Here is a 27483-nt window from a genome sequence, read left to right as displayed (position 1 = left end):
ACAACATCATGACTATCTCTTGTAGCAATCATGTAAGTCCTTCATAACATTGTTTTTAATGACATGAGATCATCAAAAATGATGTCAGAATGGAAAATTGCCTCCTTATACATGTGATGTGTGTGATAATAAACAAAAAATTATACATGATTGCATGTATAAGACAGCAATTTTCTGCAGTGTTTTTTTTTTTTTTTTTTGAGGACACTTGTGATAATTGAAAAAACTTTTTCAATTGAATTTTTTTACACAAATGGTTAGCATGTAGCATAAGGATATCATGGAAGCACAGTTAAGTAAGTCAATTTGGTAAAAAAAAAAAAAATACCCACAAAAACTAGTAGTTGTGAAAAATTGTTGCTACTGCATGTGATCACAGGTTAATAAAAATAGTTAGTTCAGTGACAGCAAAATCTGCCAACAGAATCAAATTGTTGGTAAAAATAAAACTGAAGAGAATAAAAATTAATTTATGGTTTAAATTAACTTTGCATATTCATTGTAAAAATTAAAATTTTTGTGGTTATTAAAAATTTTATAATTCTTTTTAGCTCTTTGAGAATGAAACTTCTTTTATAACACACCTTTGTTCCAGTTTTGTATACAAATTTAGAAATGAATTATGTCTGAAAGTTAAGGATTATCTGTCAATAAAATGAATCTAATTGAGTACATTTAATTTAAACTGCCTATAAAGTTTATACATTTGCATCATATCAAGAACAGCAACAGTCAACTAAAAGTATTAATTATTTTACTAACAAGAAAAGGTTGGGAATTACCAATGCCACTTTTTAATAGAATAGTATATCATTTTATAGAGAGTGCATCTATGATAAACTTACTGAAAGTCTTTTTTCTGCAAAATTCTTTGATTTCATAAAAAAAAAGGCCAAAAAAATATTTTGCTTTATTTAAACATTATAATTAATGTAAATGCTAATAAGAAGTGATGATGGCTGAGTTGTCTAGTTTGTTGGTTCTGCTTTTCAATGTGTGGAAGATTACAGTTCAAGAATAGTTGAGAATTTGTTTTTTCTTTCTTTATTATGTATATGTTTGCATTTCTCTGTTTAAATATCTTTATAGATAATGTATATGATTATTATTAACACACCTAGCAAGTTTTAAACTACATGAAATGGCTGTTTTTTATTTGATTTTATACCAAAGGGATTAATTGACTAAGTTAATCTTACATGAGAAATAACACATAAGATATGGTTCTTATTAGACTGATTTTAATACAAAACTGATTACTGAGAAGAGAATTCTTAAAAACTAAGTAATCAATCCTGTGTTAAATCAGTCTGACGTGAACCATACCCTTGTGTGTCATTTCTCATATAAGATTAATTTAATCATTACAATGAAATACTTAATACCAATTCAATCAATATAATACACGAACAGGTTATTTGGGTTTATGTAATAAATATTAAGACAATTATTGTTCTGTTGATCTTAAACTGTGTACTTTTTGAAACTAAAGGGGTTACTTTTGCCAGTTAAATTTTTTAGTATTACATGCAGATATGTAAGAATTAATTAATAAAAATGATGGAAAATGGCCATTATATGCAATTTAAAAGTTCCTAGTTGAGTTAATAATAATCATTTACACAATCTAAAAAGTTGCTAAAGTGGAGAAATATGAGAATATAAATGGGAAAATGAATATTATTCTCAACAAGCTTCGAAACTGATTTTCTGCACATCAAAAAGTAGAATCAATAAACTATGAAATTGAGTCATAGCTTCTTATCAGGTTAAATAAGGTTAAATCTTTTTTGGCTTTTTTATGGAAACAAAGAATTTCTCTGAAAAAAAAATTTTAGTATGTTAATTGGGAAGACAATCTCCATAAAATGATGTACATTCCATTAAAAAGTGGCATTGGTCATTTCCTTGTAATCTCTTGTAAGATATTTTTACAAGTATGAGAACTGTTAAATACTTTATTCTGCTACAATATAAAAAGAAGTATTTTTCAGTGTTGCAGATAAAAATGTTATTTTGAAAAACTGATATGTTAAAATAAATAATTGTGTTATAATAAATATAAAATTTAAACATATAAACTATTTGTTTAAGATATTTATTAAACTTTTTAGATTTATTAAGAAGACTTTCAAGATCTCAAAATACAGTATTTTGTGGAAGAATTCTTGTATTCCTTGCTAGATTATTTCCACTTTCTGAAAGATCAGGTATTATTTATTTAATTTTAAGATTTGATTATTATTAACTTTTTTTATTTTAATACGAAAAAAAAAAGATAAATATTTATAAAAAATGGAATATTTAATCTAAGGACTTGTATTTAAATATATAATTTATTTGATATATACATGTTTACATATTTTAAATTTTAAAAGTTTGTATATATTTAAGTATTCAATAATATTAAAATATACATCATCAAACCTTTAACTCAAATAACAAATGAATGATCAAACATTAACTGAAGATTGATTATATATTTGATTAAATTAATGATAAATTGAAATGTATATATGAATAGTTATAATATAATAAATGTAATAACTATTTATATATTCATTTCAATTCATGATTAATGATGATGATATTTATTTTTGCTACATTTTTAAATGTCATTAATTTAAAAGTGATCATTAGGAAAACTTTCCAAATAAAATCTATATTATTAATAAGTATACTACTATGAGAATTCTTTTTATTGTTTACTGTAATAATGTTTTACAGCATTATGATTTTGTAATCAAATAAGAGAGATTATTGTTACTGGAGATATTACATTACAGTGGTACTTCAGGATATGAAATTAATCCATTCCGAAACTGAGATCGTATCATTAAAATATCATGAGGTGAATCATTTTTCCCATATGATTACATGTAAAACCAAATAATTCGTTTCAACACGAAAAACACACTCAAATTAAAGCTAAGTTGTACATTAAAAAAAAAAATAACTATAGTAAGGAAAACACTGAAAAATGCATTTTGTAGTTGTAAATGTATAAATAACCATAATAGAATAATAATTGATTAAAAAAAAATGTAGTTTTATTTGCACTTTACCTTTGAGGATAGACAACGGTGGAGGTGTAAACTGGTGACGGAAGAGAGGGAGAAAGGAAATGATACTAAAACTTAACTTACATAACATAATGTAACAATAACTTAAAAATAACTTAACACTAATTTTTTAATCTTTTCTGTTTTATATATATTTTTTAAATTTTTTATTCACTGCTTTTTGCTTTCTTTCCTTCACTTCCACCAGCACTTTCACTGGATAGAGGTCGCTTGGTAAAATATCTATCCAAAGAGGTTTGGCTTTGCCTACTTTTTAAAATGTTTCTAAAATGACTTAGGCAAATGTCATTACTCCGAGCAGCAATACGGCCAGTGTGAACCTTTTCGGGATGTTTCTTTTCAATAAAATCAGTCACTTTCTGATAATACCTCAAGATTTCCTTTATCGAGCGAGATCCTTCCACGACGAAGCAAACACGCGGACTGAGACCAATGAACAGAAGTGAATAAAAAATGGCGCTGCGAACTAATGTAACGTCGTATGGTGAGTTTTTGTTCGTATCGTGGAGCAAAAATATGTTCAAATTTCATGTCGTATCCTGAAAATTTCGTATGCTGGGGCATTCATATCCTGAGGTACCACTGTATAATTATGGAATGAACAGTGACAAGATTGCTCAGAATAACAATTTATTAAGTTAATTAAAATAACTTCAAAAATAAATATAAGACAAAAACAAAAGCAACTTTCACATTCTTAGAATGAATAACAATTAATATTTTAATATTTAAAATAATTATTATTATTACTATTTTAACAATACAATATTTAAATTAAACCTAGTCTAATATCAATGATAAAGTACAGTGCTGTACAAAAATAATGGATTATTATAAATATTAACTCTCTACAGTTTTCTTGTAATTAACTGTTTAATTACGCTTATTAATAATTAACTCAGTAATTGCTCTTTAATTAATATTAATGTAGAGAATAGAGTCTTAATTATATTGATTTGGATATAATTATGACATGAATCTTCCAATAGATTTGTTAAGGTGTACATTTTATTTCCCTGGGAATATACCTGTAATAGAAAGTTAGTCAATCTAAAATTATGAATTGTACCAAAAAAACAAAATGCTTAAGTTATTTGAAAACTATTAATTATTAAATGAATTTTAAAAGATCCATTTGTAGTAACTTATGCTGCTGGAATAAATTTAAAGAAATTTTTAATAATTTTAACAATTGCTATTTTCTATTTTTTTTTTTTTTTTAAATTATCATCATTTGATTCATTTGTACAAAATTAAAATTCATTTATTAGGTTTAAATATTATCAGTGAATTCAACTTGGACAATATAACATCATTTAGTAGAAAGGAAGATAACAGTATTGATGAAATTTCTGGAGATAAAGATGAAAATATGGAAGAGGGAGAAATGGACGATAGTGGGTGGTATGTCAAGAAATTTTATAATAATGCACAGTTGCTTAGATTATTTATTTTTGCCAAAGTATTATTGATAAATTTCCTTACAGTCCAATAAATGTAGATTATAATCTATATCGAAAATTTTGGTCTCTACAAGAATACTTTCGTCAACCAAATCTTTGTTACAACAAAATTTATTGGAGACAGTTTGCTTCTGTAAGTATTAATTTTAAATTGTTATTTTTGTAATGGAAAGTACAAAAATTTTTAAAATTTTATTGATATTTCTTCTATTTGTATTTCATTATTGAACGGGAATGACTTCAGAAATGTTATATCGTTTAATTTTGAAATATCTTTAGATTGTCTAAAACATTCATTTCTTAACAGAGTTATCTTATCAGCATATTGATCATATTCATGTGAGATTTGGATCTTTGGATTTGGCTGCGATATTTTTATATTGATTTAAATCTCCTCTCCTCAATTGCACTCATAGGAGAGAAAGTTTTATCTTTGAATGTATTTAACGGGGCTAATTATGTCAACCAATGTTTTGTTCTTTCCTTGAAGTCACAAATATTACTCGTTTAGTTTTCCTGTAATGTCAGAAAGTAAAGCAAGATCAAGAACCCACTTATCATCTTCCAATTGAGGAAATGATTTGTTAGCTGTTGCGATAAACTTATTTATTTCAGATAAAAGATCCAAGAATCTTTTTAAAACTTAGCACTGCTCAGCCATCTTACACCAGTGTGAAATAGTAATTTCCCAAGATCAGATTCACATTTTTCTATTAATGCTCGAAATTTTCAATCTTTGCGAACTGCTTCCACGACTATAATTAACTATTTTGAATGTTACATTCATCACATCGTCTGAATTTGATTTCTTTGGACACAAATACTGCTGGTGGATAATACAATGGTAGTTAATAAAACTTTGAATATCATCACTATTTTTACAAAGAGTTATAAGCCTATTATGCTTCCCAATTATAGCAGGCTCTCTATCAGTCGTTATAGACACCAGTTTCTGTATTGAAAATTCTGTTATATTTATAAAACATTTGAATAAATNTAGAAAGAAAAAGTATTTATATGTTTATAAATAATTTATATACCATATAAAAATTATATAATTAATTGTGAACTAAAATTAAAGTTCACAAAGTGAAGAAAAAGTTTTTTAAATGACAAAGTAACTCTTATTCCAACAGAGCTTTCTTTGGAAGCTGCTGTCAGAATCCAGATTTTCTATCCTCTTTTCAACTCAACCAGAATTGCCACTGTATGAACAAATCATATTTACATTATAATAAACAATTGTATAAAAAGTTCTATTAAAACAACATACTTCAGTTATAATGATGATATGATTGGGTAAAAATCTTGAAATAATGAAATAATTCAAAAATTTTTATATTTTGGATGAAAGGCATAATTTTATATATTTTTGAAGAAGTAGTGTGCTTTGTCTTATAAAATGGATTATAATCATTATTTTATAAAGTACGTTTAAAATTAGATTCATACTGGCATAAGAATAGCTATGTAGTAGATATGAACTGTAAGTTTGTCCCCTTTTGGCTAATGTTCGACAATTTGTTAGGAGTTTAGAATATCTCTTAACTTTTGCTTAACTTAAGTTCATTTGACCAATTGATTTTTCACAACTAGTGTTTGAACATTGTTTAACCAATTACATTCTAATTACATTCTATTGTCACATGCTATGATGTGGACAATGTTTTGTTTTGTTTTCTTCATTCTTGGTGGTTTGTATGATAGTATAAACCAAGTTTTAGAATTTAATTTTGAGTTTAAAAATTTGATGATAATTTGTCAGAATTCTCAGAAACAGTAATTAAAGCTGTTTTTGATTAGAAGTAATGTCAAATAATGTCAAGGAACACTTATTTTTCACGTTTAAGAAGAAATACGTATACGCAGTTGTTTAGTTTTTGAAATTTTTAGTTTTTTATTTTATAGAATTGATAAAATAGTTTTATCATACTTTTAATGTTTCTTGTTATGCATCTAAAGTAAGAATTGTTTTAATTTAATAGTATTCAGCTGACGTGCTTTCAGCATTTGGAAGTTTTAAACTCGACGACATCAAATCGACTAAATGGAAGCTTTCTGAAGCAACGGCTTCTAGTACAGGGAAACCTGTTTATTTTGCAAAATATCTAACAAGTCAAAAGGTGAGATATGGTATTTGATTATGGTACTTTTTGTATGTTTTTAAATTATATATAGTTATTGTTGTATGCACAAAAGGAATATAGATTAACTGAATTAAAAGTATAAAATATATGTGAAATAATTACATTAATTAGTTCATTTAAGTTTTGAATTATGAACAAAACTGAATAAAATATTACAAAAACATTGGATACAACTTATTTATAAGAGTGTAAAAGCAATGATTTTATATATAGATTGCTCAAAAATATATAAACGACTGTATTTACTTGAATGTAAGACATGCTTTTACATGTTTAACATAGTATCTCTGAAAATAGGACGTGTCTTAGATTTATAACTAGCTTCTCTAGTGTCATGTATTTTATTCCTCTGTCAGTAATTTCATTGCATCATTTTAATAATTTTGTTAGACCTATATTCATAATAATAAATATATAAGAGGACAAATTAGCTCAGTCTTGTTAGTCTATTACAGTAACATAGTATGCACTTGGATGAAAATTCCAGAGAAAGTTGTGTAGCACTCATTGTAGCTTTAAACGACATTGAATATGATTGTGTGGAAACATGCAAACATTGAATCCAGTATCAATTAATTAATTAATTTAAACTACTTCTAATTTACTTAAATTAAAACTCAGAAATGTGACTAAAATATTAATATTGATTTGGAAGAGAGTAACATGGCAAGTGAAGACGTTTCTGACTTCCTTACTTCAGAATGTAGTAATAAATAACTTACTTTTCTTGTAATAAATACTGAACATTTATTTAGTATCTGTTGTCTCAAGTTGTCTGTTTTTTCAAAAACCAAAAAAATTGTGANGTAACATCAAATGCTATCCAAGCATTTTTGGCTCGAAAACAAGAAGAAGAAAGACAAAAATGTATGTATAAAGAAATTAAATATAAATTCATTGTCACTTTGTTTTATATAGAAAAAAGAATAATTATTGAAACTGTCAGGAATTTTTCATAATGAATTGCTTTTGATCTATGAAATTACTAACAGCTAATTAACAAAAAAATAGAATTAATATATTTAATTTTAACATAAAAAAAAGTATTTGAGAACACAGAAATTTCAAAAATGACGATTAAGATTAACAGATTTAAGAACTGTAATAATAATCATTTTGACAGATTTGAAAATGTTAAGTTATTGAATAAGTGCATAATAAGAAGAATAATCAATTTTAAAGCTAACAAAAATACAAAGTATTCTGAAGATATATTGGAATGCAAAATGATTATATAATGAAACATACAGATGGTTACAATTAAACTGACCCTATTCAGATCCCATTCTGCTTATCAGATTTTGATGAAACTTGGTATATATGTTACAGTGGCGTACCATGACAGTTGATGATAGGGAAGCTGTGTTTCTGTAATAAGCCAACTTCCAGGGGCAATCAGTTAATTGCACATCAGTGATGGTCTAGATTTGTATTTGTTTGTTAGATAAGCCAGTAAAACCATAGACTTCTCTAAATGTATTTTTAATATCACAATTACATTCTGAATTACTAGCCATGATATAAGGGTTAAAATTAAAAATAAAATTATAAAAACTTACTTGGTGAAATAAAATGTGTGGTGGATGTACAGTACTGTACATATCTGGTACAAAATGTTCTTTAATTGTATGAATATACTTTTAAAAAAAATTATAATTAAATATAGCTTTGTAAAGAAACGTACATAAAAATATCATAAAATATTCTTTACTTTTTAAATCTTAAAACAATCCACTTAGTCAAATAGCTCCCTACCAGTGGCTAATGGATGGAATCAGAGTAGGTTGCAATGCATGCATACACACTGACTGCCAAATCCCTAGGGTGCTGATACTGGTCAATGTCAAATGCCTCTTTTGTCGCATCACTAGTATACCTCAAAGGATGTGACAGGGTTGTTGAAACTTAAACATTTTTCTGTAAAATATAAATATGTTAAACTTAATAGATTTGTGGTGGTGTGGAGGACAAATAAAAGGATGACAAAAAAGTAACTATAAATTAAACAGGATTTTATTTAACTACGGTTATGTGGTCCTTCTTACACCTGGTTTGTTTACACTAAACACACTTGATCCCAAACTATAGTATGCACATAAGTTCGACACCGTCCGACATATTCTTTATGCTTTCACAGGCAAGAGACACGTGTTCGCAACAATGAAAATTTATGGTTTGAGAGATATTACAACTAACTTAAATTACCTTAATCTAACTTATATACTAAGGAAGAAGGGTGAAGAAATTAAGAGATATGAAGAGAAGAGACAAGTATAAAGGACAGATTTGTGGGGGTACCCGGTAAATTTGGCAGTCTCTGGTCTTCTCTATATTGGAACTTGAGTCAATTTCCTTCCTCTCGTTTCCATTCCTTGAGAATTCAAAGCGTTCTTGAAGCCTTAATCTGGGTGTTCTTCTATTTCGTCCTCTCACAGACAACTTCCAAGCCTTCTCCTTTTGTCCCACTAGGCAACAAACTTTGGCTGGTTCTTTCCTACAGTTGTTCATCTTGGAAGCTGACCCAAAAGTATCTTGTTCGTTTTTACTGATGGCCTCAGGGCTTCTTAGTATCCCCTTTGTCTTCTCCCTTTGTCCTTAGACAAAGGTTGTCCCCCACCCATAGAAAAAGAATAGGTTAGAAAGTTCTAGAAACAGACATTAAAGACAAAGGAATTTAAGAAGAATAAAACTTATATCTAACCCTATGTACAAAGACATGGCGTACTGCCACAGATTGTCCGTTGTTTGTTTAATTTGTTTTATGACCAAGTGTCCACAGAAATTTCCAAAATTTACTTTTCAATCACTCTCATTGAACTGGAAAAATTTCTGTCTTTATTACATCTAATATTATGAAGAAATCAGTCCCCACTGTACTCAGCTAGAGATTGGTTCGGTTAAGCTTTAGTTCTTTAGTTTAGAACTTACAACCTCTTGCATCTTTGCACTTTTGCTTGTTTTTTATTTTGATGATAAAATATTCAAAGTATTTTTAAGAATGATTTATTAGAAAAATTGCCTGAGATCTACAGCTTCTTTGAACCACCATTCAGCCCTATATATATCAACTACACTACAGTACATAATATACAGCAAGTTGACATTTAATGTCATTTCATTTAACATCAATTATTTAAGGGAAATCTGTAAAATTTTTTCTTGCATAAACTTTCCAATCATACAATTCAGTCAAAATATTTTGTCAAAGCAAAATTAAAATAACATCATTTTATGATGATACTCATCCTCAAGATTTTAATTTGTGAAAATGGATGATGATGATTTTTAGTACAAACAAATTTATTATCAGATAATAGTTTTTTCCCTTGCATTCAGCTATATAAAATAGATCGTTTATGATATGTTTAAATGTGAACACTTCAATGATTCAAAGAATATTTCTATTGTTCAATGAAAAGCATTGAACCCATTTTTATTTTTCTAAGAATGAATCAGCTTTTTGCTGGTTGGTTTTGATTATATTATTGCCATATCTAAATATTATTACTTATTGGAATTATATTTATTTAAAATTTAATTTCAGCTGTTGGAATTGGAATTGAGTGACAGTAATTTTCGTCGTTATGCTCTTGTGCAGTTTTTGATTCTTTTCCAATATCTTCAGTCGGCAGTAAAATTTAAACAGTAAGTAAATTTAGATATTAATATGAATACAAATTTTCTAAATATCAGGTTGATTTAAAAGTTCCCAGACACAGACACGAGATAAAAACTTTATTGACACTAAAGCACAAAGACATGGTGATTCCTCAAAATAAAGACCATTGTTAGCTATGGTTTTGACTTATTTTTCTGCTAGTTGATGAATTCCTTAGAAATACCACTTGGCTGTTTTCGATGCCAAAAACTCATGAACCCCATTCTCAACATGCACTATATTGAAGGAACATCCTTGCAGTAAATGTGCCAATGATCAGAAGAGGTGAAAATGTGATGGAGCAAGGTCAGGGATGTATGCTGGATGGAGCAAAACTTTGATCCCCTCTAGCTCCTTTAACTTTTCTTGGACCACTCTAGAACAGTGTGTTGGAACATTATCGTGATGCAGCAGTGTATGCTTTCAATTAAGTAATGTGTGCACAGGACTTCAAACACAGTTCCAGTTGCTTGGCATATAGATGACTGTCCATGGCCTAGCCATTAGGAACCAGCTTCCAAAGCACTGAAGCATCCAGATTCCACCAAATGCATAACATGACTTTTTGTTTGAACTGTCCTTGTTGAACCACTTGTGCTGGCACTTCACCTGGTCAAAGTCGCTAGTTTCCTCTGTTAGGGTTTTTGAAAAGATCATTTTTTATCTCCCGTTATGATCCTGCTTCAAAACCTGTTGTCTTTTGGATTTTGTAACATATGATTGCAAACTTGTGTCCTCTTTTGTATATGCTGTGCTGTCAGTTTATGGCATACTTGTCGAGGTCTTCTGCTATGAAGGCCAAGGTGTTTCAAATGCTAAACAATGGTTGATTGGGAAGCCCAGAATTTGGCAGACAGTCTGCAAGTGCTGCTGCCTGACTCCTGTTGAACAGCTTGGAGCAGTGCTTCTTTGTTGATGGTTGTCCAGACTGAGGTTTATCTAAAAGGCTGCTGTTCCCCGAGTTGAAGTGGCAGAACCATTCAACTGCAGTTGTCGTCAGGCCTGGATCTTCAATTTTGCAAATTTTCTCTGCTGCCACCTTTGCACTTAACTCTTGTTTCCAGTAATGATGCAAGATGCCTTGAATGATGAGTTTTTTGTCATTTGTTCTTTTATGTGGTAAACAATATTCTCCAAAGGAATGAACTCAACATCTGTATAAAATGATGGTACGTGTGTTGATGATGATGCATAAGCAACTCATTTACATTCATAGCAGTGTTGTCAGTGCTAGAAATCTTTTTCACAAAAGTGATGCCAGTGTTTGGGAATGTTTGAATCACCTTGATACATCACAAATAGCTAAGAAATTATCACTTTTTAGTGTAATATTTTGATACAATATATCAGCAGTGGCCAAACTTATGACAATAGAAGTCGCATACTGCCTATCAGAAATACAATAGAGAATATGACTCTTGTGTAACAGTGCTTTATATTATATATAGTTATCACTGTTCTAAAGTAAATGTTGTTACCTTATGTATGATCCTGGTTTTCCTTTGTTTTTTTTGTCTATGCCCAAGTGGTTCACTGGGTGACAAGTCCCACCAGAAGTGGAGACGTGCCTTGGTGAAAGGTTTAGTGTCATGTAAGTGTAGACAGAGAGTGACTCATTAAAAAACTAGTTCTAAAGAAAGTAATAAAAAAGTTCATTGGTGATCTCAGGGATACTATGATACTATGCATTCTACTTTTATGTGCAATTACTACATGACATGGAGAGAGAGAAAGTTACAATTGAATATTACTGGAAATAGTAATTCCTTTTGGTATGTTGGTTTCTTGGGACTTTAGTTTTCCTTGCGTAATTTCTGCTTGAATAGCTCAGTTCTACTGGGATAAGTTAATTGGTCTGCACATCATACACATTCTTGTTAGCAATGACATGGATAGATCCTTTTGGATGTTCTATTCAGTGTGATTCACTGATGATTTGATGATGACAACAATGACAACCTCTCTTTCAGGTTGTGGTTTCCTTTTGTACACTTATTCTTTGTCAATCTTAGTCACTCTTTGATTACCATGATCAGTCTGGCAATTTACTTTCCCACAGGAAGGTGTTCAATGTTTATTCACTGTGAGGATGTCAATACTTTTTGTGGTGTCCTGTCTTGGAGAGGTTATAATTAACTTTACCAAAAGATATTTATAACCTCAGTAAGGTAAATATGAGGTCCAAATTTTTCTCGATAGAGTTGAAAATTGGGACCTCACATTTACTTCACTGGTATTTTATAATTAGCTAGATAAACGTTTAATTTGTTTGACTTTACAAACACATTCTTAGCTTTCAGTTGCCTGTTCAAGATTAAGTTGTGATTTATACTTTCAATCCATGTGTAAATTACAACTACAGGAGGCATTATATGTCTGTTGTGGATGTTGGCATGAATTTTTTGCTCTCTGTTGTGATCTGACTGATTTTGTTCTCTTCTTGGAAAATGACAGAGTTCCCGTCTCAGAAAAGGAAAATGTTTTCGCCACTATCTCAAGACGTATGAACACAAAATATAAGGAAATGAATCAGAAGCAAGGAGAATGTCTCAGGTGAGTCAACGGAACATTTGATCTTGTCTTATAAGTGTCAAAGAGGAGATTAATGTTCAAGAAGAAATTAGACTTTTGTTGAAATTGCAAGCCTCTTCAAGTAGTAAATTACAAGTATTTTTCGGAGCATTTAGATAGAATGCAAGCATGGATTGTGAATATAAATACTGCTTTGGTTGATCTTGAATCTAGTCTCATTGTCTTTGAAATTGACAGAGAAAATTGTTATGTTAAAAATGACAAAGCAAATATGGAAATAAATGTAATATGTAATAATTTGTATGAAAAATTAATGAGATTAGAAGATAAAGAAAGAAGGAATAATCTAATCTCAGGCTTTGAGGATAATGATAAAATGGACGATTGTTTATATAAGGTTAAAAAACTATTTAACAATAATTTATAGGTTACAGATGCCAATATTAAGCATGCTGTTAGAATTGGAACATTAAACCAAATTCAAAAAGATTGGTTATTCGTGAGTTGTTTAATTTTGAAGATAAATTAAAAGTATATAAAAATATTAGTAATTTAAAAAGTTTAAATATATTCATTAATGATGATTATTTGACAAATACTAGAGATATCAGAAACAAATTAAGTCCCTACTGTAAAAAGGTGTGTTTAAAAGGAGCTAAGAGTGTTAAATTGCAGTACAATAGATTAATTGTGGATAATAAGATATTTGCCTGTAATTGCAAAAGTGAAATTTTCCAGACAGATAAAGAAGAATCTTTTTAGGAGCATAGTTGATAATGATAAAGGACATGGTGGATGATCAATATAAAGCCCTGTACTTGGATAATATGAAACTTCATTTATACAATACAGCAGGTTTAAATAATAAATATTGTTTCTCTAATTTCTGCAATTTGATATATAATATGGATATATTCTCTCTAGTGGAAACTTGGTGCACAGAGATTCTGAGAGAATTTGTAGTAATTTAGTATGCAATGCAGTATATGAAACTTGGGAACATGTATTCTTCCATTGTGTGAAATTTGATGCAAGTAGGAAAAGGTATTTGATGAGATTTAAGTTCTGGAAAGATATAATTTATTGTGTTTTTCAAAAATCGATTTTTATTTTGTATTATGTTATACTAAGCTATTAAATTAACTTGTTAAATAGTATTAACCTTAGTTTTAAGTCACAGTTTAATATCCCTTATGTTGAACTAAGGTTCATTGAATAAAGAATTGAATTGTATATCACACTACATAATACTTGGCAACCTTATAAATATATTACTTATTTGTTCTAATTGTATAAGTATATAGAAACTGCAGTAAGGGTGTAGTAGATCTTAATAAAAAAGAACATTGATAATAAACTATATGGCAGGAAAATTAAAACTCATAATCAACAGATTTCAATGTTAGCCAGTGTATGACCATAATTAACTGGTTAACATTAATATCAATTAGTGTTATTGATTCTTGTCTGTATGGCAGTGTTGTTAAAATATGATTTACACGTGCATGTATGTGTGTATATGTATCATGACTATAGCAAAATTGACTTGTAGTAATGTCATAGTTAAAATAATAAGGAAGAATCAAGATTGATCCAATAGGATTTTATTTAAAAGGTATGAATATTCTTCTTTGCTTGATGGTTGTATGTTAAATTTTTGTTAGTTTGTTTGACTGTATATCCAGAAATTAATTAGATACTGATTTCATCAAAAATTTTGAAATGCTTAGCTAGATGAGGTCAAATAGATGATGATTTTAAATATTTCTAAGCAAATATTTGGTTTAAAAGCATGAAAAACTGACAATAAAATGACAAAGTATTTTTTCTTCCTTTAGAATTAAAATATTTTTTATACTGTAATTTTGATACGTGTTAATTATTTTTATTGTTTAATTGTTGTTATAATTTTAATTAAAGCTGCAATAAAATTCAATTAAATTTTTAGTTTTATTTGTTGCTTAATACTTTTGTTAAATTTCCATTAAAATTTTATAAAATTATTAAGCAGTTAATAGTTTTAGTATTAATAGTTTTCTTTATTATTGAGAGATTTTGTATAAATTAATACTTTATCAGATTTTATTTTCAAAAGTAAAATCCTACAGTAGTATTAAAACAACATTAGTCTTGAATATATAAATTTCATACATTTTTAGTTTTGAGAAGCTATTACTTAAACTTTATATCATAAATTAATATGATTTTTTAGGGATTCGTACGTGCTGACAGAAGAACAACTTGCGTGGATTAAAGATACCACAGAAAGGATATACAAGGTAAAAATGTGTAATTATGCATGTAGTACATTATAAAATTTAAAGCTTATAATTTCAGTACAGTAGATCCCCCTATAAGACGGTAGATACGTTCCGTTCTTTATGAATCAATTTTGTAGGAATCATAGTTTACGGACTACGGCTGTTTGAAAGGTTTTCTTTCATAAAATTAATCGATTCTAGACTAATTCGACTCAACATTTCCAAAATACGTATATTTTTTTAAAAATAATCCGTATAAACTACGTTATAAACAAAAAATTGTAGGATTGCTTACCGAGTGTGTACCGTTCGACTACGCCCGTTGCTAAAGCTTGGTTTCGTCGCGGAACAGCGCATCAAACCGCGGCCGCGATTTCTGATATTATTTTTCTGCGAAAACTTCGTTGACCTTTGGAGACATCCTTAATATAAATAATTTTTATGGCCGTTAAATAAGAAATGTTTCTTTCACAAGAAATGTATAAAATTACAGTACTAAACAGACGATAGGTCGCCTAACTCGCCGTAGCGTGACGCTAGACGGCGAAAAATATATATTTAATTATAATAAAGTTACAATAAATTAAGTTAATATATAATTATATATACAGTACCTAATTTATATATAATTAATATATAATTATATGTACAGTACCTAATTTATATATAATTTATATAATACTGTCCAGACGATAGAAATCTCTCCGTAGCGTGGCGCTACGGACGGCAGGTAAGTAGTTCGGCTGCCCGATGACATTTTACGTATTATAGGAGTTATTTTTACTGTTGTTTACGGATAATGCCACAATTTTTATAGGAATCATAACTATAGGAAACGGTTTTATAGGGGGATCTACTGTAATTTAGTTTATCATTTACTAATTTTCATTGATTCTTATATTAAAATAAAAAATTAAACTAATGTATAACCAGAGTAGAAAGTGCAATTAATCCACACAGGACATAACTATCAAACAAAATACAAATATAACGACAAAGATACAATGTCTTATATTTAATAAAATAAAACATAAATACAATTTTTGATATCTTTAATTTGTTAAATTTTCTATAAAAGAAATTGATCTGGATGGAATTATATTAGAATAGAAAATAAACGATAATAATAATGCATTGAATTTAAAAATTCAATCTTTGAGATTTTACTTATGAAAATTGTTATTAAAGTGTAATTAATACTGATTGAAATTATTTTTGAGGTGGAGTGATAGTGAAGCCTCGTCTAAGTGACTTACAGAATCATGTTCATTCTCAAAATCTGTTTGATCAATTTTGATTAAACTTTGCCATTTTCCGTTAATTATGACAAGGAATCCAAAAATGTAATGAGGGTACATTTAAATGTAAAAAATAGGAGTCCATTTTTGACCTATACAGAAATATTAAAGTGACAATGTTTGTGCTTTCTGATGTGAATGAGCATGCCTAATGGAATTTAGGCTTAGGGGTCAAAAATAAAAACAACATTGTGTGTGCCTGACAGAAAATAGGCACAAAAAAATGAACAAAACACAAGAGACAATCCAAGAACAAAGCAATCGATGGTGATTGCTTTGTTTTTGGATTCTCTCTTCATATTCATCCAGTGCAAGGATCATCTCTCTCATGGCCAACTGGTAGAAGGATAGACTCTTTTGTGGCAGCAAGTGCAAAGTTCACCTGTCTGTGTCTGTTAGGTAAAAGGATTGCCTCTTCTGTGCTAACAAGTACAGGGATCACTTTTTTCTTTCCATCTCTGCCTCAATTATATTGTGATATAACAAAGTTGCGTGATGTCCTAGTTTAATTAGCTAAAATTAAGAATAAGTAAATTAGTAATAATATATTTATTGTCAATTATACTTGATAATTTTTTTAATGATTTAATTCTAATTTGTAGAATAATGACAGTCTCACTCTCTCTTAAAGACTTTATACAACTGTGAATATTTTTTTAGAATTTTTACCATAATTTATTTCTTTTCTTTAGAAATAATAATAATAATTTTATATAATTAGCATGATTTTGTATATAAATAAAATAAATCACTGGTAATTTCAGAAATCCAACTTATAAAAGTTGGGTTTCTGAAAAAGTTCTTTTAATTAAAAGAAACATTTTCAAAACATTGGCCAAGAAAATAGCCAAATCTTGATTGATAATATTTTTTTCAATTAATAAAATGTACAGAAATTGAACATTATGAATAATTTTATCCCAATAAATTCTGAAAAATTATGTATTATTTATCAGTAATGTATTTTATATCAAATTTTTCTTTCTCATAATAATTTAAACTTACATAGTTAAATTATTTAACACATATGATAAAAATTAATCTTAATTTACTGTGTTAGTTGTTAGAGGAAACACCTCCCGATGGTGCATCTTTCGCCAAGCATGTGTCTGTAAGTAAAAACTTTAATTTATAAAGGTATAATTTCTTCATTTTTATTTTTTTACTACAAATATTTCATAGATTTCTATTTAAAAAAACACACATTTAAAGTAGTTATGTTATATAATATTATATATAGCAAATTTACTTTGAAACATCTAATAAACACATTCAGATTAATGTAGATTACATGCTCATCTATATATAATTTCATACTGATATACATTGTGTAACTGACAAAATTATGCCCATATTATGCAATAAATACAAATTTATTGGAATAGATGGTGTTTTATTGGTTAAAATGATTTATAACTTAGCTCCTTCATTTTTTTTTCAAGATATATATTTAAAATGTCAGACTTTAATACTTACAATACTTATTATAAACTTGACAAGAGGTTTATTAACCTGTCCCGTGTTATTCCTGATCTCGGATTGCAACCTTCTGATTTTGACCGGTAGACCCGAGATATCTCGTTTCAGCATCAGAACATTTTTGAAACTAGATGTCGCTAGTCTTTATAACTTTTATATTAAAACTAACTTCCGAAATATATTTTTTGTTTTGTTTTTACATTTATTAATATATCTATTTTGTTTGTGCAAAATAAATAAATAATTTCAGACGATACAACAACCATGATTAGTTTTCAAAAATGTGTAATTTCTGTTAGCATTGACAAAAATTCAACATGGTGTGACATGCAACGGAGAAAAATTTCAACATGGGATAGGTTAAATGATAAGAAAGTATATCTTGATAACTGAGATGGTTAGAACAATCAATATGATGTCTTTGTGAGGATAGAAAGCATTACTACAAAGGAAACAATTCATTGCAAATAAAAATTTTCAGTTCCATAGTTTTTATTTATTTATAGAATACATATATATAACTTACATATTTAAACTAGATATATTTAATTCTTGATTACAAAATTAGAGAGATTAAAGTTAGGAAAATAAAGTAAATATGTATTTTTCAGCTGAATTATATGTAATTATATTTGATTCAATTGTTGAAACACACAAAAATATTTATAATATATTTATATTTTTAAAATTTAGCATATCTTGAAACGTGAAGAATATTGGAATAATTGGAAAAATGAAGGTTGTCCTAATTTTAAAGAAGTAAAACAAGATACAGAAATGAGACCATTTTTAAGGTAAACTTTTTTGAAAGTTACGTAAGACATCATATTAATCTTCTGTGCATAAACTGCAGATATACTTTTCTATGTATATTCAATCTTGTAATCTTTATTCATTGTTACATTAACCTTAGCTCTGTTTAGTTTTGAATGGTGTTTTTTCTGTTAGTATTCATGTAATGTTTTTATAAAAACCATTGTTCATTAGTTGGAAATAATTTTTTTCTTATACAGTGACTTATTAATTTATGCATGTTTAATTTATAAAAATTTAAAATAACACGCAGCAACCATATTTACGGAAATTGTCCTGACAGGCAGCATAACAGCTTGCTATTTTCTCATTTTGTTTTGAAGATTGTCAATTGGTCCTCTTCTGGAAGTGCATAACTTTTTTTTACTAATTTTATAATGATTTGTTTTGTTAGAGGACACTTCTGCAGGTCTGTTAAGGATATTATAGTGCTAATTTACATTAAGTATGGATTTAAATTGCATAAGATCAAATCTTATGTTTAAATATATTCTTAATATAGTTGATAATTGCACACACTGGAATCTGATTATAATGAAGCACATGGTAAACTTTCTAGAATAATGAACATTTACATTTTTCCTAATTCAACCTATGTAGGAATCCATGACAAAATTTTACAGTTTAATATTACTTTTCTGTAGTTCCAAAGTCATAGAATTTCTTCAATTTTAACATCACTGTAACAATTTTGTTATAACTTCTTTCCCTCTTTTTCACTATTGCCTTTCAACTGGTAAACAATTATATCCAAGGGGAGGGATGAGCTCAGAAGTAACCGACCGATGTTCTGGAATACAAATCAGATTAACATATCAGTTTTAGAACTTTTTCATAAATTGTTCACAGTCAAATTTTAAAATAAAATTCAATTTATATGTTATATTTTCTTTAAAAAATGCATGATAAAATGAATAGGAATTATAATCAAAAGAAAAGAAATAATGTTTTTCATGAAATAATTAATTGTGCAGCAGAGAAACATTGACAAAATTAGCAGATTAATATTATAGAAAATTAATAGTAAGTCTGATTTAAGGATGCTTTTACTTATACTAAATAGGTATTTGAAAAATTATATGCAGGCTGCAATACATTTTAAATCTTTGCTATATTACTAATATATAAGATGTTAAATAAGCTAAGTTTGTGTTGTTTCCAAATGCTGAACATTTTGCTTTTCTTTTACATGAATGAATCAACAGTTTNGGCAGCCTGAATTTCATTTCCTAATTTACGTTTTTGTCTAAAGAAAACATAGTTTAATAAAAATAAAATTCAATTATAACTTACAAAAGGTTATATATATACATATATATATAACCTTTTGTAAGTTATAATTGAATTTTATTTTTATTAAACTATGTTTTCTTTAGACAAAAACGTAAATTAGGAAATGAAATTCAGGCTGCCATAGCTAAGAAAGAAGTATTAGTTGGGAGGTAAGCTATAAATTCTTCAAATAGTTTCTATTTATTTATAAACGTTATTTCATAAAGTGAAATTTTTGTTAGCTCTGAAATGAATCGACTGTGGAACCTGTGCCCCGACAATTGGGAAGCTTGTCGATCTCAAGCTAGGTATAAATTTTGATTTTTGAATACCAGTTTTATTAACTAATAAAAAATGTATATATTTTGGGAGCTTTGTTAACAATTCAAGAAGTCTTGAAAGATGTTATATATTTACAATATTTAATAATGTTATTTTTGGCATTGTATATTTTGATAAATTTAGTGAAAACGATTTTAATTACAGTTAATATGGATATAAACTTATAATTTTGGGAGGTAAAACATATGAAGCCAGAGATTTCTTAAAACAGATTAAAGTTTTGTAAGAACTTTTGTTATATAATTATTCAAAAGGAAGGGAAAAAATACTTTGAATTTGAATTTGGAGAAGAGAAGAATTGAAGAAAGTGTGATAAATAGTTGAGGAGAAAACAAATAAAATCAAAATGAATTTTTTAATTTTGTTTCCAGTTTAATTCAGCTTACAGACTTCTTAATATTTCACTAAATCAGATTATTTTAACAAATATTGTTGTCAATCTTTGTAACTGTAAACTCTCCCCAAATTATAATTCAAATTTTAAAACTAAAAAAAAAAAAAATATGAATATTCAACTCTACAGTTTGATGATAAGGAAAATGTCTTTACAATCTCTGTTGTCAAATTGTAGAGCTTATAAAGATACCCACTGTTCCGTACCAGTTAATATATATTATCTGACTATCAAGTTATTGGTGGAGATATACATCTCGAAAATTTCTTCAGCATCCAACTCAATCAAATCTGGATCCAGAACTCAACTTCCATTTAAATTGGATAATTCTGGAGGAGAAGGCATTAGGAGTATTGTTCTTGGTATATTAATTCTTTTTCTGGGATGGTGACTATGAATCATTTAGGACCTGCATTTGTTGCTTAGAGCAGTGGTTTTCATTCTGAAGATCACTTGAACTGGGTTGTAGACATAGTAAACTACTTGTGTCCTCTGCTAATTAGCCTGTAAAAATCATCAGTTATAAGCCAAAAAATTTTGTTTATATAGTAACCTAATGTAAAAGTTAAATGGTGGATAAAAATATTCCTTTCTCTGGCTAAACAGCATAGAATTGTATTTTAGAAAAAATGACATTAGGTGAGTTTGTGGCATGTGCTTGCGTACTGCTAGTGGCTTGTGTATCATACTTTGAGAAAAACTATTTAGACGTATTTTGCTTTGAGATTGATGAGAAAGTGAAATATTTTTGGTTTTTCATAATTATTGTATTCTTCATTAATATAAGAATTAAGAAAACACTGAAAGTTATAGAATTTAATTAATTAAACTTTATTATTTCTCCAAAAAATTTTCCTAAAATGGAATTTGAATCTGCAGTTCTTACCTAATGTGCAAAGGCAAACCAATTTCATTATCATGAATTTTTTTAAATTAATTATTAAATTTATAAAGTGGCATTTACACCTACAAGTAATGCATATAAAGAACTCTCTATTCATATGAGAAATCTTCTGTAAGTGATGTCTATACACATGATTTCTCATAGAAATAGAGCATACTTATACGAGTTGGTTGTAAGTGCAAATGCTGCATAACAGATAATGTCTTGTATATATAATTTAGATTTTCTTATTGTTAAAATCCAATCATAATATGGTAAATTTTAAATAGTTTTTGGTAATTAATACTAAATTATATTTATTATTAAAATTAATTTTGTAGAAATAAGTGCTTTAATATTTTCCTACTTAGGTCTTTTGTGCCATCATTAGATACATTTTTTGAATCTGCAATTGAACAAGCAGATCCATCTAGCCAAATAGAAAATTCATTTAAGTAAGTATTAATGCTAAGATAAGATAAATCATTTTTACATTAAGAAAATTGAATTAAAAATTAATACCAAATTTTTTAGATATGTCCACAATAGTAATTACGGGTGGAGGGCTCTCAGATTGTTATCGCAGAAGAGTCCACACTTTTTTACTCACAGTAATCAGCCCATTAAGAGCTTACCTTTATATTTAGAAAGTATGATTATGAAGTTGGCTAAAGAACTTCCGTTAAATGTGAGTATGTCAAATAAGTAATTTTATGTAGTTTCTTATACAAATATTAAAAAGGTTATGTTATAGCAACATCATCAGCAGTCACAAGAAGAAAAGCAGGATGTCGCTTCTGTCGCAGGGGATAGCGGAGAAGATAGTGAAGATGAATTATTAAAGAATTCAGACGAAGGAGGCAACAAAGAAGACAAAGGTGCAAATTTAAAAATTATTTATGTACTAATAAATTATTTAATTTTTGAGTTTTATATAATATGTTTTGTATAAATACATATATGATTGCAAATTCTTTTCCTTGAAAAATGAAGATTCTTGATTACATATTTTTCATTACATAATGCATATAAAGGTGATTGCTGTATCAAAGTAATGCAATGTAAAGGCTCAGAAGACCAATTCAGTTTTGTAAAAATGCTTCTTTCTTTGGTTTAATCCGAGGACTACCAGCCCTTGTATTAATCTGTACTTGTGAGATTCTTCCGTGGCTATCACTAGCTACACTCATAATGTATACAAAATTAGTAGTATAAACGCCTAAGATTCAAGAAAAAATTCTAAATTTGAAATTGGTTTTCTTAACAAGCAAGTTCTGGCGTACTGATAATTATGATACCAAGTTTTGTGAAATGTTGCAATGTTATATTTTGATGTAGAATAAAATATTCTAATCTAACCATTTTAAAACCATAGAAATGAAATAATAGATTTTATTTTATGAATTACTAAAGTTATTCTCAATAAGAATCAGTTTTCCTGCAGAAAAGTACTTAATTTCAAAGAATCGAATACTTATGATTAAACACAGTGAATGGACCAGATAACTGAGCAGTTAACGTGGCAGCCTGCTGCTCCAGGGGATTCTGGATTGAAACTGGATGAGTAAAAAAAAATATCTATCATCACCGGCTGCTCCATGTAGACCCTGGTTGAACTTAACTGCCCGTTACAACAGACCCCTTTAAAAACAGATAAATAATAATTACACTTAAAAAGTATAAAATGTTTTTACAAAAAATTTCATATTTTTTAATGATGTGTAATTCTTGGCACAAATGATATCAGATTAATACATTTATTTATTTANTTTATTTATTTATTTAAATTAATACAAAAGGCAATTACCAAATTGTATTGGGTTATACTACTCCTACTATAATTAATTAAATGCTAAGTAATTTGGCACCAGAAGTAGGAATTTGATGCCATCTCATGCTAAATTTTTTAATAATTATAATTAAATTAATATTTTAATAATTAATTTAGAAGGTCTGGAAGAAAAGAATCGGCCCAAAGTGGGAATTGAACCCACAAGTTGGCAACATGAGCATGTAATGAGCAGGATTGCAGATTTGAGTCCCGCTTCAGGCCGATTCTTTTCTTCCACAACCTTCTAAATTAATTATTAAAATATTAATTTAATTATAATTATTAAAAAATTTAGCATGAGATGGCATCAAATTCCTACTTCTGGTGCCAAATTACTTAGCATTTAATTAATTATAGTAGGAGTAGTATAACCCAATACAATTTGGTAATTGCCTTTTGTATTAATTTAAATAAATAAATAAAATCAAACAATGTCAAGAGGGTAGTATTAGCCTCCTCCAATACAACAAGTGTACATAATAAAATCCATTAAAAGTAATTTAAAACAATAACAAGTAACAAATAACATGTAAAAAGCATATAGAAAAACATTAAAGACAATATAATTTAATGTTAACAAGTATAGAGGTCATTATGGAATTCATGGCAACAGGTTTTTTTCTATGATACATGCAGCAACACTGTAATTCTAGAATATACATTTGAAAGCCCCTTTGAATGTTCTCCCAAATGTCACCACTATATTGGTCCGGGTCAGCAGGAACTGGAAAATGCATATGTGGAAATTATCATTTAATAAGGAAATACAGTGTATGCAATGAACAAAAATGAATGCAATAATGCACAATACAAACTACTTATACTTTTCAAATTAGTCTCCAAGATTGTTCATAGTGTGTTGCCAGTGATGGATAAGGAAACAAATGCCATTGGTTGTATGTGTCACTTGTGTGTCATTGTTGCTATATTGATGATGTTTCAGTAAGAGACATCCCACTAAAATGTCATCAATGCATTTTCTTCGTTTAGAAAGTGTTTTCCATGTAACGACTCTTTTCTTTGGGAATCAAATCAAAGTCACACAGACTATGGTCTGGTGAATACAGAGCCTGTTCTAAGACTCTTCACTCCCAAAGTAACAAATCCTTTACAGGATCTGCTGTATGAGGTTTTGCATTATCATGAAGGATTATAGTGTTGGCCAGCAATTCTTCAAGTTTCTTCACAAATGGCATGGCTCAACTATAACTTCAGAAATGATTTGCAATATTCAGTATTCACAGTATGGCCATAATTAACTGGGTGACACACAAGAATACCTTGACAGTCATAAGCCAGAGTTACATATATGATTACATCTATACGTGAAATCTTGATATCATAACTGATAATAAATCTGTCAGGAATTGAGGTTTTATCTCAATTTGCCCCTATACATTTCCATGTTAGTTCATTTTTTAATTATCAATATTTTGTATGGAATTATGACATTTTCCTCCTCTAGATAAACTTGCATGATTAATTTAATCAAAAATAGTGTACAGTGAAAGATCCATTAGAAATATGGTTTAAGGCATAAATTCTGTTCAGACTTGTTTATTTTATGGTATTTATGACAATAATAACTATTGTTTTTTAATTTGAACATTTTCAGATAGGAGCAAACACGTCAATCCATTGACGTTAGAGAACGTTCTTCAGATGCTGTCCGTAAAACTACAGAGGGACTGGAAAACCGTGGCTCCCAAATTGGGTTTCCAGCCTGATGAAATTTTATATTTCGAGAACGAACTGCAGAGTCCGACACAACAGGCCAAACACATGCTGACGGTTTGGGTGGAGCAGGAACCGGAGACCGCCACAGTTTCAAATTTACAAAAGATTTTAAACGATGTTGCTCTGGAAGATATCGCCAAAGAATTAAATAATGTGGATTCGCTCAATAAAGTACAAATAAAAACTTAATGTTCCAATACAATAATTTATTAGTTATATAAATGTCTGTACTTAATTCATTAATTATTAGATAAATAAATTTTATAGTAAGAAAACTTATAATATACTCTAGAAAAGAAATTTTTATAGCATTGGCTATAATGCAAATTTCTCAAATTGCATTTTACACGATCATGTGAATTCATTATGTTTGTTTATTATTATAACAATATGAAGTACTGGTATAACATGCTACATTGTTTGGAGAGAGGCTTCCAAAGATGCCATTTTCTATATACCAAGCACTCTGAATATAGGAAATTATATATTTTGAAAGAGCTATCCGAATAAGACAGCATGTGGCACCATGACTATTGGAGAATTGGAGTGCAGAAGTAGTTAATATGAAATAACGTGATACAATGGGGCTTTATCCTATGGGCAAAAAGTGCAATTGCCTGGGAGGGTGTCCCTAACCAATCTCAGTGAAATTCTAGGGAAAATATTTCTATAAGAAAAATGGCTGAAGTCAACACTATATGGGGTTACCTAATTCAAATTTGCCTGGGTTTGCAGCCGTGCACGAAGATATAACGCGCCACCGACGTGGTAGGCGTGAATTTCGCAGCGTATAACTGTTTAGGCTGTAAAAGTTAAATTCCACGGACCTTAAAATATCGGTAAGTATTGATAAGATTTATATTCGGACGATTTATTTAATTATTTTTTAAGATTTATGAGAAGTTTTCCTGTACAAATTGCAGAGCTGTGACAAGTTCACAAAGATAGGCAAATGTAGGAAACGAATTTGCGTTCGGTCCAGGACTGTGTTTTCCCGATGATGTTCGGCTCAAGAAGTAAAACAAGGGATTCGTTTGGGTTCGTTGGTTTAATTTAATTCAATTTTACACGCAAATCGTAATTGAAAAGCGCCCACATACAGCAGCGCATTGGAAAGAAATGGTCCATCCGGATAAGTCGGGCCCGTCCCTTACCACCCGGCCGCCCCAATTGTGGGCCTGTCCGAACCCATAAGGGACTTGCTAATAGAGACTTAGTGCCCACAGGGTGGAAAGAGTTTATAAAAAAGGTACAATATTCAATATGAGCAATAAATAACGCTTATAATAATTAAGGATAAATAATAATAAATGAGAGAATTATTTTTTTTTAATTTTATAAAATAATTAAAGAATAATTAAATTATATTATGTCGATGATAAATTATTTTCAAAGTGCCACGACCGACATTTTTAATTACTCGCTCACCATTTATTTCACAATAGGAGTTATTAAATATTTCTCATAATAAAACGTTAAATGTGTTTAATTTTGACAAAGTTTCTTTCATAAATTTAGTTAAATAAGATTTTAGAAATCCAATAATAAGTCTGTATGATAAAATTATAATTAATTATTTTTTTTAACTTATTTCTGTGTGAACGAATTTAATTTAATCTATTCTCCAGTCCAATTCATAAAGACTGGATAGGAGTAGAAAATAAACTAATTAATCTGAACTTATTTACTTAAATTCCTGAATTCAGATAAGATTTAGTAAGGAAATACGTTAATTAATTGGGAAATATTCAGATTAAGCATCTAAAACATTGGCGGAAAGTGTATTTTGCATGTATTTGTATGCAAAATACAATAAAATCCAAGATATTGTTATTGGTCGTCTAATATTAACAGAATAAGCACATCCAAAAACATATAAATTCAAATACACTCATAAAACTTCCCTTATTATAATTAGTTTGGATTATAGATTATCGTTTTCAGGTAAATAAGCGTTTTCAAGCTGTCTTTCGCTCTATCGCCACTTTAATATGTGAAGAGTAATCGTTATCGATGCTTTAAACGTTAGAATGGATGAGTGGAAGAAATAGAAGAGACAGAGTAAGGAATAAGCCAGGCCCTTGCGCAGAATTAAGGAAAGACAGGCGGACGGACGGACGGACGACAGTGGGAATTTATAGGTCTACAATTTGTTCAAATTGCAGCCCAACAATATGGGAGACTAACAAGGGGACCTTACGGTCTCGGAAATTCAGTTCGGGATGAGACTTTGCAGGTTAGTAGTATACCTCAAGGGTGTCCATCCAGAAGAATTGTAAAGCGCACTAGC

General features: G+C 28.8%; 1 protein-coding gene across 2 annotated transcripts in view; it reads left to right on the top strand.

The window, feature by feature from the left end:
- LOC111632541 (THO complex subunit 1-like) overlaps positions 1-25389 on the top strand; it is a 35454-nt gene extending 10065 nt beyond the window's left edge. Inside the window, exons 7-21 of one of the 2 annotated variants that reach the window (XM_023377035.1) lie at positions 2115-2210; positions 4355-4487; positions 4571-4679; positions 6532-6669; positions 10238-10338; positions 12806-12904; positions 15096-15162; positions 17503-17553; positions 18615-18715; positions 20111-20176; positions 20249-20314; positions 21997-22080; positions 22160-22313; positions 22380-22503; positions 25072-25389. In XM_023377035.1, the coding sequence (XP_023232803.1) occupies positions 2115-2210; positions 4355-4487; positions 4571-4679; positions 6532-6669; positions 10238-10338; positions 12806-12904; positions 15096-15162; positions 17503-17553; positions 18615-18715; positions 20111-20176; positions 20249-20314; positions 21997-22080; positions 22160-22313; positions 22380-22503; positions 25072-25382 (1700 nt within the window). In that variant the 3' untranslated portion in view covers positions 25383-25389. The remainder of the gene's footprint in view (positions 1-2114; positions 2211-4354; positions 4488-4570; positions 4680-6531; positions 6670-10237; positions 10339-12805; positions 12905-15095; positions 15163-17502; positions 17554-18614; positions 18716-20110; positions 20177-20248; positions 20315-21996; positions 22081-22159; positions 22314-22379; positions 22504-25071) is intronic. The other variant, XM_023377100.1, reaches the window with a different exon arrangement.
- Positions 25390-27483: the final 2094 nt, after the last annotated feature.

The sequence above is a fragment of the Centruroides sculpturatus genome, unplaced genomic scaffold, assembly GCF_000671375.1.
Source record: "Centruroides sculpturatus isolate CEXI.00-Female unplaced genomic scaffold, Cexi_2.0 scaffold91, whole genome shotgun sequence".
NCBI lineage: Eukaryota > Metazoa > Arthropoda > Arachnida > Scorpiones > Buthidae > Centruroides > Centruroides sculpturatus.
This window is presented reverse-complemented; position numbering and strand designations above follow the sequence as displayed.